Raw genomic sequence first — 14,008 nt, forward strand, 5'->3', positions numbered from 1 at the left:
TGATTTGGTGCTCAAGAAACATTTCTTATGGAACTTTTTTTTTTTAGTTCAAAAGAACAGTATTTGTAAAATGTATTTTGTAAAATCACTTTTGTCACTTTTGATCAACATGCGTATTAAATTTTATACTTTTGAGTGTGATGCTGTGATGAAAATTTTCAGAACCTAAACAAAAATACTTGCTATAGTGTCACACCTGGTTAGCACACTGTTATTTAGCAAAAACTTTAATTTTAACAGGTTATCATGCTCTTTTTCAGTTTATCCTTGTGCTGAATGCAGTGGCACAAATTCAATAGACAGGATTGCTCAGCATAGTTCTAAAAGGTTGCAAACCTTTTACAGAATTAGAGGAATGTTTCATAGCCTATACGCCATCAGCCAAAGCTGTAAAATCTCTCCTGCTCGGCCGGGCTGGGCTGGTCATGCAAGAAATGTGAGAGAGAGGGAAAGAAATCAAGAGGGGAGGAAAGGACAAAGGAAGGTGTAAGGGAGAGGCAAAGAAACTAGCAGGAAGGGGGTTTTAATATCAATTTTCTTTTTTAATTGCATATCCTTTATTATCTCTTTAACAGTTGTAGATCAACATATTGTGAGCAAATTTATGTATGGTTTGTTATATATAAGCTTCTCTGTGGAATTGGCAGGCCATCATGGCTCAGCTACCCCAGGAGCAGAAGGCGAAGATTGCTGAACAAGTGGCCAGTTTCCAGGAGGAGAAGAGCAAGCTGGATGCTGAGGTTTCCAAGTGGGATGATAGCGGAAATGACATCATTGTTTTGGCTAAGCAGATGTGCATGATCATGATGGAGATGACGGACTTCACCAGGTGAGCGCGAACCACCTTCTACCCTGCTCAACTGCCTGTCAAAAACCACACAAACACACACACATCTCTTTTAGACTCTACTCAATAGACCTTTCTGGCCATGCACTGCTGCTCCGGTTTCACTGCGTCCCGGCTCAGTGCTTCAGCTTTATATTGGTTTGTATTGGCAATAAAATGTGCCCTAGCATTTTTGAAGGGAAAACTTTTCGAATATTGAAAGAGAGACTGACGAAATCTAAATTTTATACCTAATTTCCCCTGTCATTTACCTAAATCGGCCATCAATTAGTAAGGTCTAATATTAACTGAGACAAGCACTCTGTTCCATCTCATGAATTCTTTTTTCCCTCTCAGTGGAAGCAAATGAGCTGTGGATTTTTTTCGTGGGGTTTTTACCTGCCTCATTTGCCTGCCTCTTTTTCTTTTCATCATACGTGATCCCAAAAGAAATGGGATCATGAATGATGGAAAGGAAAAAACAGGTCTTAAAAAGAATTTGGTTTAAAAACAAAGGGCAGGAGATGCTAGCACAAGAAAAGGTTGTCTGAATTGCTCCCCTGTATGCTGACAGAATCAGGGAAAGGGTCATTTTAGATGTGACAGCACACTCGTAGGCTGCACACCTGAGAGTGACTGCCATCTGCTCTCCCAGAGGAAACACTGTGTGTGACAGAGTGATAGAAAATGTCTTGGTCTATCGCTTCTCTCTGCCTATGCTAACCAAGATTCCTTTTTTTTTTAATGGCTCATGCTCACATTGTAATGGCTGTAGGATGGCGGTCACTCAACCGTATCTCAAAAACCTGTGAAAAAGCAGCTTTGTCCTCCTGTTCAGAAACATGTCTCCATTCCTCCCTAGATCAAAAATGAGATATGTATAATAAGTGAAACGTAAAACTATTTGCATTATTATTTTTTTTAATGTATTGTTTTGCTCCCTAAACATAATGTCTATTTATTGGATGTCTTCCATTTTAGGCAGAAGAATGGTATCATTTCTGTACAAGGTGATATGGAGACAGTCTTACCTCTTGTTGAAGGCCCCCAGAAATCTATCAGTCTCAAGTGAAAAGCAACTTGGCTGTAGTGCATCTGTCAGATTTGGTGGCATTTGCATGAAAAATGGCAATTGTTGCTGATGTATCACCTGCAAAAATGTGCTGAGTGAAGGTCTCGGCAAGTTAATTCAGTCCACGCCCAAATGATTGCCCCTCGACCTTGAAAGGGTATACAGTCCCATCAAGGTTAATGCTATAAAGAGGAAATTGATTTCGGGAGCCTTTATCCGGCCTCAATATCTGCAGAGAGGCTGCTTGCTACCAATTCTGCTTGTGTCCCTTCCTGCTCATGAATAAAGCATGCGTCGCCTGGATTCGTGTCACATATTTTGGAGCCACCTGTCTGTGCATGCTGTGGTCCAGTGCTTGAGCTGCTACCACACACACATATATGCACGCACACACACACACACACTACCCCCATCTGGAACCAGTATCAGTGGCTAATTCATGGGCACTCAGTCAGATTTGCATATCTGAGTGTGGGATTGTCAAGTGAGATGAAGTCACCCTTGCTCAACAGTCACCTTGTAGTGGCCACACTTTCACCTAGGGCGGGTTATGGGTGGGCCAACACCAAAGCGACATCAAAATAACCTGTTCTTTGTGTTTCAAAATGTTTGAAATGTTGGTCGGTCTTTGTGGGGTGCATTTTCTTTTTGAGACACTGTCTCTGGTGTATTTCGGTAACTGTTTTGATGGATGCTGTGCTGCCAGAAGGACCCTGTCTGAATGGTGTAGAAAGAGAACTGGAATTGGGAGGGGTGAGTGTTCAGAGAGAGCAAAAACACAAAATTCCATCTGTTGTGGGTTGGATTGTTCAGTTTAGCCTGAAGAGAGCAGCTTTGAATCCAGGTTGTGCCACTTGCCAACTGTGCCCCGCTGTCCCTTGTGGGCACACAGAACTGGCAAATGACTGGCCGGATCGTAGCCGGGGAGCTGCGGGGGGGTGGGCTGAGATGGGACACTGGGATGGATGAGGCAAGAACTATTAAATGAACTGAAGTGGCATTGACCCCAGGAAGCTGACCAGACATCACAGAAGTGGGTGGGAGCTGCTGCTAGCTCACTCCATCTGTCTGTCTGTTCGCTTCTCGTTCATTCTCGAAGTCTTCAGGCTACTAGTGAATGGAAGCGTGTTGTAGGGGGATGTTCCTCCTTAATGAGATTAATCAATTGGAAGCGAACTGATCTTGTCTTTCCCAAAATGCTTTGTTCATGCTGCGTTGTGTTCCTGAGCGTGAGGCTGTCAAGTCACATTTATTTATATAGTGCTTTTAACAATACAGATTGTTTCGAACCAGGCTTTACAGACATAACAGGAAAATAATGCAAAGTTTGTTTTTCTAGAAGAAAAGAGCATCACAGTCCAAGTTCAGAGAGGTTTCTTATATATGTATGTATATATATATATATATATATATATATATATATATATATATATATATATATATATATATATATATGTGTGTATATATATATATATATATATATATATATGTGTGTATATATATATGTATTAATTTAGTTAATTTATATGTAGCCGCTCTGGAGTAAACAGTGATGTCATCATCCAGCTCAGTTCAGTTCTTGTATAATAGTGTCAATGCAGGCAGATCGATATAATTGTTGAATATTAAATTTAATGCCCCCAACTAAGCAAGCCAAGCCAAAGGAAACAGTGGCAAGGAACCAAAACTCCATCAGGTGGCAGAATGGAGAAAAAAACCCTGGCTCAGTTTGTAAAATTAGTTGTTTTTCTTCATCCTTGTCAATGTGACCAGCCATTCTCATGTCAAACGTGTTGACGTCTTGACGTGTATCATCCAATGCTCACACGTACTCGCAGCAACTCACATGAGACCCCACACAGAATAGTGACTGAGAATGAAAACTGCTATCTTTTTTCCTCAGGGGGAAAGGACCTCTTAAAAACACCTCCGATGTGATTAGTGCTGCGAAGAAAATTGCTGAAGCTGGATCAAGAATGGACAAACTGGGCCGTGCTATTGCGGATCAAGTAAGTTAACTATATTCTTTTGCAGGAAAAAACTTGATCATCTTTTGGTGAATTATCCATGCTGTTGTGTTTTTCCAAAGGATCTTAATCCTTGTAATGCACTACAGTGAAACGCAACAGTGCATAATTTATCTCCCAGCCAACTCATATCCCTGGCTTTTTTCAATCACCTTTTAAAAATTGCGACAGACCGTGATAAAGAAAGCACTGTGGGTCTGTAAATTCAATCCCTACAGTCCAACACTTCTTTTCCTGGAAAGCTCCTCTTATTCCTTAAGCTGAGTGACAATGACAGGATCACAGGCATCGTGAAAATATTATGGGAGCATGTCCAGTAAACATCAAACCGCCGCATGTGCTGCAAGGGTTCTTTAAGATTTTTCTTGTCTTTTCAATAAAGCAGTTGAAAGGGATATTGTGAGCTCAGGATGGGGGTTTTGCATAGCAGAATCATCACCTATCACTCATTCCTCCTCGAAGGCCTCTCCTTTCAGTTTGTCATTTAATTAAAAGTGTGTCACGCTGTGCTAACATCATTGTGCATCATGCTGACTAGCAGTTTACGGACCAATAGCACTTGTAGTGTGTGTTTAAGAACTACATGACATTTTTACACTTTACTCTTACGCTCAAGGATTAGCACCGTAAACTTGCTGTTTGCATCCCTGAGAGCTTTACGTGCTTTCTGGTGCCTCCCGCTTTTTCACATCAGTTTGTGTGAATCGTGCAAATCCAAAGTTTTTTTTTCTTTTTTAAGGGTGGTGGGGGTCTGATTATAATTTCACCAACAGTAATTCTGGATTGCCTCAATAGGAAAATAAGCAAATCAGAACACTGCGTGTCATAAGAGCAGTATGCGTGCCTGAACCACTAGTGTTTGCTCTTGCTGCATATCTTTTACTCCAACGCGTTGCTCACGAGCTACCAGTTGCTCAAGTTCGTTTTTTCAAATGTAGGCGCACAAGCGTGCTCATAATTGTAGCGACGCGCTCATTTTTTCCAGGCGCATCGAGATGAAAATACCTCAAATTTTCAGAATGCCGCAAGCGCAGGGGTTGGTGGCTATGTAAGTATCTAGAAATTTGCCGCTGGGCGAGGGCTTCAATTACCTTTCTCTTTTTTGACCAAACATGTGTTTGCATCCCTGAGCTCGGTATCATGCTAAATGCTAATTTCTTAAGTTCTTGCATTTGTGGCAAGCACATTTCGACCATGCAGAGCAGTGCAGCACCTAGGGAGTGAATGTAAATATGCGGCGTTATCCTATTCATCGCATGGCTGTTAATTAACCATTCCTATGAACATCTGCAGTGTGCTTTCGAAAAGGTTCCTTTAACATAATCTTGCATAATAATGAGCCTTCATATAAACTAAAGCTCTGCACTTTTAATATTTTATTTAGATGGCACTTTGATCCAATGTGAAGCAGCTCCACTTTACAAATCTGTAGTCATGCTACCTGTGCTGACCCATTTGCAGAGGAATACTAAATGTCCAGTTCAGATAATGTGAAAGCTTTTATAGACGGCCACGTCCCGCGATGTCTTTGATGTTGCTTATTCAGTGCTGTGAATACAATGATATGCCCCGCAGAAAACAGATGGGTACTGTGCAGGTGCTTGTGTGTCTGTGGATGTGTTTGCTTTTCTGCACACACTGGCACATAAAATTCATTATCTATTGTAAACGTTGTCCATTATATTGAACCCACCAATTTTTTGAGAAATAGGATTGATTTGTGTAGGACTTCCAAAAAAGAAAAACTTCCAAAAATGAAATGGCTGAATCGTGGTCAGTGGACGAAGTGCAGACGTTCCTCTCGTTGGTTGTCGAGGAGCAGATAAACCATAACGATCAGTCTATAATCCCTCCCACTTTGAAGCGGTACTAACTGCAGTGGAAAAGCGAAGCGAGCCGTTCCGAGTCGTACCACACAGTGGAAAAGCGAACTGAGCCGTGCCATGCAGTGGAAAAGCGCCATACGTGTGTTGATTGTGGGAGGAAAATGTCTGTCCGAGTGCGACCCCTCCTGCTTTTTAACAGGTGTGAGAGCAACTCCAGACAGCTGGAGACAGCCCAGCCTATTCCCAAATGGTCCCCCTCCTCTTGTCCTCCCTACGAATAAAGGAATTGAGGGCAGTAGGTGATGAAAGAAAGAAGGATGGGAAGCCCCATGTGAGACCTAAATCCATTAAGTGTGATTCGTCTTTAATTAGTAGCGTAATTACCAGGTGGCTCTTGTGTGTGTGTGTATATATATATATATGTGTGTGTGTGTGTGTGTGTGTGTGTATGTATATATATATATGTGTGTGTGTGTGTGTGTGTGTGTATGTATATATATATATGTATGTGTATGTGTGTATTAGGGGTGGCACGGTACATGAAAAAACACCCGAACCGTTCGGTTCGCTTGTCTCGGTTCGGAGCGCGTGTGCGTCTCACGGTTCGACGCATGCGCAATGTAACCTCGTGCCCGTATGTGACGTGTGTTTTCTTTTCGCGCGACATAAACTTGTTCGACTTGGACCGGCGCTGCACAGAGCGATCGGTGAATAACATCAATCTAGCGCGAGTCGGCTCCGTATGCATTCATCACTTTCACGGTATTTGATGTCGCTCTGTGCAGCGCCGGTTCAAGTTAATAAACAAGCCAGTAAAAGTGGAGTATGGAGCGCTGCAGGTCACGGCACGCGGAGAAATGGCAAGTGAGAGAGATGAGGGAGTTGGAGGATGCGCCAGCGTCGTATAGGTCTATGGTATAAGTCCGGTGTGTGGGAACATTTTGGATTTCATGTTATGATATTTTAATATAACGCTACAGTGGCACTTTATGTATAGATAAGAGCTTCAGTCATACGTTTCCAAACCCTGCACTTTAATTTTAAGTGGAAAAAAGTACCCTCACGTTTTGGGAATAGAAGCATTGTTGATACTGTTTTTGTGTTGAGGTTGAACTTAAATTTCACTTTATGTTTATGGCCTTTGCTATTGCTATAGCTTAATTATCTATAGGCAATGAATGAGGTTTCATGTATATTGACATTTAAAAGACAGTGTTTTAAGAGTTCCTCTCTTTTTCTTTTAAAAGATAGAATTTTGGTAAGAGCTACAAAAGTCAGCAGTTGATACATGAAAGTTAATTTCTTTGTGTAAATAAGATTTATGTGATAAAAATGCACAAGTTCTTGTAGAGATAGTGATACACATTCTCCTTTTTTTTGCCAAATAAACAAAAAGCATGTCAATTTCTTCTCTCTTGCTGTATCTAAATCTCACCTAGCTTTCCTCTGAGATAGTCCCAAAATGTGCTTAAAGTCAAAGAGTCAAATTCAGTTTGTGCATGATTGCATGAATATAATATATATATATATTTTTAATACTGTATCCTAAAGTGTGGATAATTAAGCTATACATCACAATCACATGCTGAAGTACATTTCTGGAGTGTTAAAGATTAAAAGAAAAAATAACAAGAACCGTACAGAACCGAAAACCGTGACCCTAAAACCGTGATACAAACCGAACCGTGGGTTTTGTGAACCGTGCCACCCCTAGTGTGTATATATATATATATATATATATATGTGTGTGTGTGTGTGTGTGTGTGTGTATATATATATATATATATATATATATATATGTGTGTGTGTGTGTATCTATGTATGTATATATAAACTATATTTAGACTGCCCCTCACACCTTGTGCAGACAAGGCTGCCAGAGGCTAACTGTTGAAAAATGAACAAAGGAAAGCAGTTCCTTATACCGAAGGATGAATCATCAGATTCAGAGGAGCCTGCGGAGGGATGGAAAGCAAATAATCATGGCCCTCCTCCCCCACTCTCTGTCCTTCTCACTCTCTTTGTCATATCAAAGCCCTGCCACAGAATACACAGTGGTGGGCTATAACATCACTCCTGACTGCTTGTCAAGTTTGTCATGTCATGTACTTTTGTTACATCTGAGATTGCCAAAAGAAACCACAGCAGAGCCGGAAAATGATATGAAACAAATTGTTGAAAGCATGCATTGTATTGTGTAACACTCAAAATGCACCCTAGCACCAAACTAAAACCTTACTATTCAAAATTAGGTTGACAACCAGTGTGGGGGGTTATACATTGTAAGTAACTTGAAAAAAGTTATCAGATTGTGTAACTTGAGTAATTAGTAAAGTAACGCATTGTTTTTTAAATTTACAACAAAATATCTGAGTTACTTTTTCAAATAAGTTATATAAACATGGTTATTGTAGTTTTAGCATTTACTAATCTCACTTAGTAAGAATTAGTATTCCTCAAAATGAAAAAAAAAATATCTGTGAAATGTGATCTTAGAATATTACGTAAACCTGCAACAAATATTAAATTACAAAAATGTACTTTATGTATTTAATCTCACTTTATTTACCAATGTCTTTGCTGCTGACCTTCGATGATCTACTTCAACCATACAAAGCAAAATGAGTTTAGATAAACATTTATGAGTTTAGATAAACATTAAAAATGTCACCCTCTACTGTAGCTGCCTTTGTTGTGCCAGAGCCAAATAAGGGTCTTATTTAGCGAAACGATCGGTCATTTAAAAAAATAATAATAAAGTTTAAGTTTTATAAGCACAAATGCTCGCCTTGCTCTGTTCTGTGATGAGCGTTCGTGACTCTCCTGTTCAAACTCGTTCATTAAAATGAACAAATCTTTTTTTGAGTCATGACTCGAATGGTCCTAGACAAGACCCTTATTCATCGTCTGGAATCGTTTAAAGCCCTTTTTAAAATTAAATTTCTCCAACACTGGTGACAGCACATACTACTATGCAATCCTGAGGACACCCAAAGATGCAAACAAGACTGTGATACCAAAGCGAGAGGTCTTTAAAAAATGCATCTTGTTTGAGAATCGGGCCCTCTGAATCCATCTTGTAACATCTAGCTGTTGGATGAGAACAGTTTTAGGATTGTTTCAGAGTGCTGCCAAAAATGTTCGGCCAGGTTTAATAATCACTTAAATGGCTGTAACAGAGCTCGATTAAAGTTTAAAGAAATGAGTGTAGTGCATATGAGGATGCAGCAGGATTTAGGTCATTGCCACACAAAGGTCTGCACTGCAGTTTATTAAGAATTTACAAGCAGATTCTGCAGGGGCAACTTCTGAGGATTTCATCTGAGCACAGTACTGATCAAGTAATGCAGTGTAATTGAGATTTATAATGCAAATGTCTAAGCCACCACACTGCCCATAAATATTCTGCCCTACATGTACATGAAGGCATGTAGCCACCACACACGGACATGACCGTGCAACACCAGGTTTGCATATTTTTTGTTAGGCAGACCTGCGGGCAGCAGCACATGCATATATCCAAGTGATGTATACTGACATACATAGTTTTCCAATTTACATTCAATCAGGTAAGATTTATGGTGATCCATAGGCACCACCACCGGTTGGATTAATCCCAGTTTTGGCCCCTGGCTGCTTAACGGTGACAAGCCTGTAAATTTCCCTCTCTACAGTAGAAGAGCAAAAAGCATAAAAACAAAAAATCAGGAAGCGATCTCGCAGAATCTCAGCTCAGCATTTTAAGGGTTGGTACCTTACATGACCACCAGTCTAAGCTCTTGGTTTTCTGGCATAATGGTTATTATTAGTAGTGTTTATTTCCATTGGGTAATTTAACCATATTTTTAACATTTTTACGTATAAACTGTCTTGCAGAAGTAGTTATTCAAAGGTATTCAGACCCTTAGACAGTCATCTCATTGTACTCAATTACAGGAGCTACACAGAAATAATTTTAATTAATTTGTATTTTTTTGTTAGGATATATTTTATTGCTGTAGCTGCTGTACATGTACACAAATCAATTTCTACAACTTTATTGCTACATTTGAATCATCATGGTAGCCACAACATTTTCTTAAAATATCCAAAGTTAGAGATTACTCTTTACAGTCATGGAAATGCCAAAAATAAGTCATGAAAAAAATAAGTCTTTTTTTTTTCTTTGCTTGTAAAATATGTATCTGCTCTTGCAAGCCGCAGTGTTTGATTTGTGATAATTGAAAAGTGAAATTTGCATTATTTCTTCAGTAAGTTATTCTTCTAATTAGTTTTGTGGTTCATTTACAAATTGGTCTGAATCTAAATTATTTTAAAGAATCCTTATTCTGTTAAATCTGGGGTCATAGGGAACTCGTTGGTTAAAAAACAATTAGCAGTTAAGGATTGCTGTAGGGGAAGAAATAAAGGAAATATGAGAGATAAACGAATAAATCCATTAGTTAAAAGTCTATACAAGTGTTTCAGTGGGCACTTTTGGTTCTAGGAAAAGTTGTCCATCATGTTCTGATGTGAGAATATGAACTCAGTCTGCTGAAAAAGAGAGTACATTTTTTCTAGCAGGACAGTAACCCACACACGAGGCCAAGTAAATAGTGGTGTGGCTCAAGAACAAAAAAGCCCTACAGTTCCTTAGACATTTTGATCTCTCTCCAGTTCCATGGTACCATTTAACAAGTGTAGTGTGTAGGCGTCATCCAACCAACCTGAACAACCTGAAGCAGATCTGCCTTTCATTTCTGAAAAAGTTGTTTGTACAGATTATTAGAAAGTATGTAGAGAATACATATTTAATGAGCTGCATTTTTAGACATGATCACCATGTTTGGAACACGTCCATTGTTTTCTATTTGCGTTCCGTAAAATAAAACTCAGTAAAAATATCACCATAAAATTTCAATGTTCCATTTGTAATTTGGTGAAATGAGAATTGTTTAGTGGTCTCAGTATGAAGCGTGTGAAATAGGTGCTTGTAAATATGCTAATGGAGCAGGCAGTCCTATTGATAACTGTTAGGGAAGTGATTGTCTGTTTTGGCAGACGTGTTGGCAGCTATTGCCATGTCATGCTGTGCCTATTCATTTACTCCAGTGATGCACATATAAGGCAGTTGATTCATATCTGATATTTCATCAGAAAGCGGCTCGCTTCGCGTTTCCACTGCGTGGTACGTTTTGAGTCGGTACGGATCGGTTCGGTTCGCTTAGCTCGGTTGCTTTTCCACTGCATTAGTACCCCTTCAAAGTGTGTGGGACTGATCGTTATTTGCGCGCACCTTTACTGCCATGACATCATCTTAAAAGCGCCACATTTTCAAACCCACAACACAGGAACAATGGAGACTATCGAGGGGATGGTGTTCCTGATTCTCGGTATGTGGTTGTTTTTAACTGCTAGACGGAAAAATGTGTTTAAAATGAGGCTGATGGCAGCAAAACAAAATACTGCTAAAAAAGTGTCTCGTGTCGCAAAACCAATGACGCTAGTAGTGACGATTTTGTCTGACCAATCAGTGATCTGCAGTGTTTCACGTCACATTTTAGTACCGGTATGGTACGCTTGGAACCTCAACAGACCAGGTACCATTTAAAGCGACCCGAAGCGAACTGTACTGTACCGTACCATGCAGTGGAAAAGCACCACAAGTGAGCCGTACCGAACCGAACCGTACTGTACCATGCAGTGGAAAAGCGCCAAAGTGAGCCGTACCGAACCGAAACCGTACTATGCAGTGGAAAAGCACCATAAGTGAGCCGTAGCGAACCGAACCGTACTGTACCATGCAGTGGAAAAGCGCCAAAGTGAGCCGTACCATACCGAACCGTACCGTACTATGCAGTGGAAAAGCGCCATAAGAACATTTTTCCCTCTGTCACAATGATTGTTTATAATTCTTCCCTCTGATCCTAGATCAGGACTTTATTAGACTGAGATAGAATTGGCACTTGCAAATATTAGTCTGTTTTTTTTTTTTTTTTTTGGGTAAGTGTTTGGAAAGGAGTAAGATCATCACTCTGTTTAAAATGCCGCTTGATTGATTATCATGGTCCATGATGGCTTTATATTTAGCCGTTTAAAAAACAAGTGCTCCGCCAGACCATTTAAATGCAATATAAAACGCATTAGCCACATGAAGGGACGTTCTTCTCTCCAAGTGCATTAGAGTTCTCTCTATTAAAGAAACTACAGATAAATCTTTTATCTCTGTAAAAAATGACTTTGATATTAACAGGTGCTTTTAAAATGAACCTTCGATTGTCTTGGGTACTTTGCCGTTTCTAGTTAGTATGTTGAATACTGATGACTGAGTGGGCTGAATTCCTTTGCCCTCTTTCACCTCTGTGGAAAGATAATTTATTTAAATGTTTGTGTTTTTTTTTATATCTATGCAGGATATCTGTTTTGTTGTTGTTGTATCCACCACTTCCTCTAGCATGTTGTTTGCACAGCCTGTAAATACTATCCAGAATGAGTTCACACCTGAGAGGTGTGCTGGAAGATGTCTCCAGCAGATGCTTATGGAAGATGAAGTTGGTTTCCTTACTTTTGAAGTATTGCAGTCGCAATATACCATTGAAGATAACCGTGATATTCAAAACATGAAATATAGATATCGTGTTAAGGGTGGGACAATATATTCCGATAACTGTAATATTTAAAACGAATAACATGATACACATAATGATATGACATGTAAATAATCCAGTGGCAGCACCTGGTTCACATCCCAAAGTATAATAGGTGGCGCACAATATTTCACCTTAACGCTGCCATCTGTCAAAGCAACAGACACGGTGTGCAGATACTACTGCCATGCAAAATCATGTCGTCCGATGAGTCTCTACCAACGGTGAGCACAAAAAGAGGCAAACCCACCAACCTGTTCACCTTCGCTCTCTTCATCCTACCACTATACAGAAAGTTGCAATTATTTTGCTAGGCCAGGAAAACAGTAAAAATACACAAACTGCTGACACCTTTCTCTGTTTTGTTATATTTACATCCCTTGAGGCATTTAGTAAAAAAAAAAAGCTCATTTAGATAAAAAGTTATGGATTTTAACTTCAAATATCTTTAGAGAGGAATATTTTGGGGGGTTTTGATCCAAAGTAGGGCGACGTGAGTATTATGGATTGCTAAACTCTCACATATAATTTGTTTCTTTCATACTTCATACATCGGAGGGCGCCTTCATGCAGAAAGTCCACAAGTGAGACTCATAGAAGTATTGGTTTCCTCCTACCTCTTGAGATTGCTTTGCTTCTTGTTTTTTTTTGTTTTTTTATCCCACTTTCCCCAGGAACCTTTAAAAACAAAATCTTGACATGTATTGTTCTTTAGAGAAGATCTTTAAACTTCATATGTTGGCTTAGGCTTGTGGTAAGTCTGTCAGCACGCAAAGGTAATTGGTAATTCTTTCTGTGGTTTGGGACGGATATAAACACCAGGTAATCATATCTATTCAAATTCTCTCGCTGAAGACCTATGGGTGGGCAGAACGATTTCATCACTGCTTTAATCACCTCCATATGTCATCTGCTCTGTTTAGTTCAACTCATTGCATCTCTCAAGAGGAGTGGAGGGAGCAGCGTATCAATATCTCCTCAGGCTTTAGTGGGCATAACCCACAAAAAATGTATTACACAATATGCTCCATTTATAATCACGGCTGCTCTACATTAAAATGCTGCTATGGCAGTAAATATGGGAAACTGGCATTTCTCTTCCCTGATGTGTTGAGAAAGGTCAGAACCCTGCTTGTGCTGTTCTACTACCACAGTCCATTTAGAATGGAATTCAGCAGGCCAGATGACATTTTCTGTGATGCGGCCTGACCTTCCTGCTCACTTTTATAGCTGGATATTTTTAACATTGATGTGTGAAATCCATTATTTTTTCCAACCCCTGTATTCTCTTCTGCTCATCAATCCTGATAGGGGCTGTCCCCTTGTTTTTGTTGTTTTGAACAGTTTTTTTCAGGGTCTTGTTGACTTTTCTTTCTTTTTCTCTCGTTGTTTACCTCCATGCCAGAGGACAGCATATCATGCACACAATATAATGTACATATTTGCAGAGAGAGAGAGAGTCAACCGTTTTTTTGTTGTTGTTTTTTTCCCAACAATTCATTTTTTATGGTAGTGAAACTACTGGCTACAGCAGTACAGCTTGAACTATTAAGGAATGGTTCACCTCATACTCACCCTCATGTTGTCCCAATACAAATATATATTTTGTACAATGCTTCAACCATTTTGTC

At 39.7% G+C, this 14,008-nt stretch overlaps 1 protein-coding gene across 1 annotated transcript in view; it reads left to right on the forward strand.

Annotated features, from left to right (window-relative positions):
• Positions 1-14,008, forward strand: part of ctnna1 (catenin alpha 1) — a 106,608-nt gene that overhangs the window by 83,069 nt on the left and 9,531 nt on the right. The window contains exons 15-16 of the mRNA XM_039649270.2: positions 648-829; positions 3,802-3,907. Coding sequence (XP_039505204.1) covers positions 648-829; positions 3,802-3,907 — 288 coding nt within the window. The remainder of the gene's footprint in view (positions 1-647; positions 830-3,801; positions 3,908-14,008) is intronic.

The sequence above is a fragment of the Pimephales promelas genome, chromosome 9 (genome assembly GCF_988280905.1).
Source record: "Pimephales promelas chromosome 9, fPimPro1.hap1.1, whole genome shotgun sequence".
Classification (NCBI taxonomy): domain Eukaryota; kingdom Metazoa; phylum Chordata; class Actinopteri; order Cypriniformes; family Leuciscidae; genus Pimephales; species Pimephales promelas.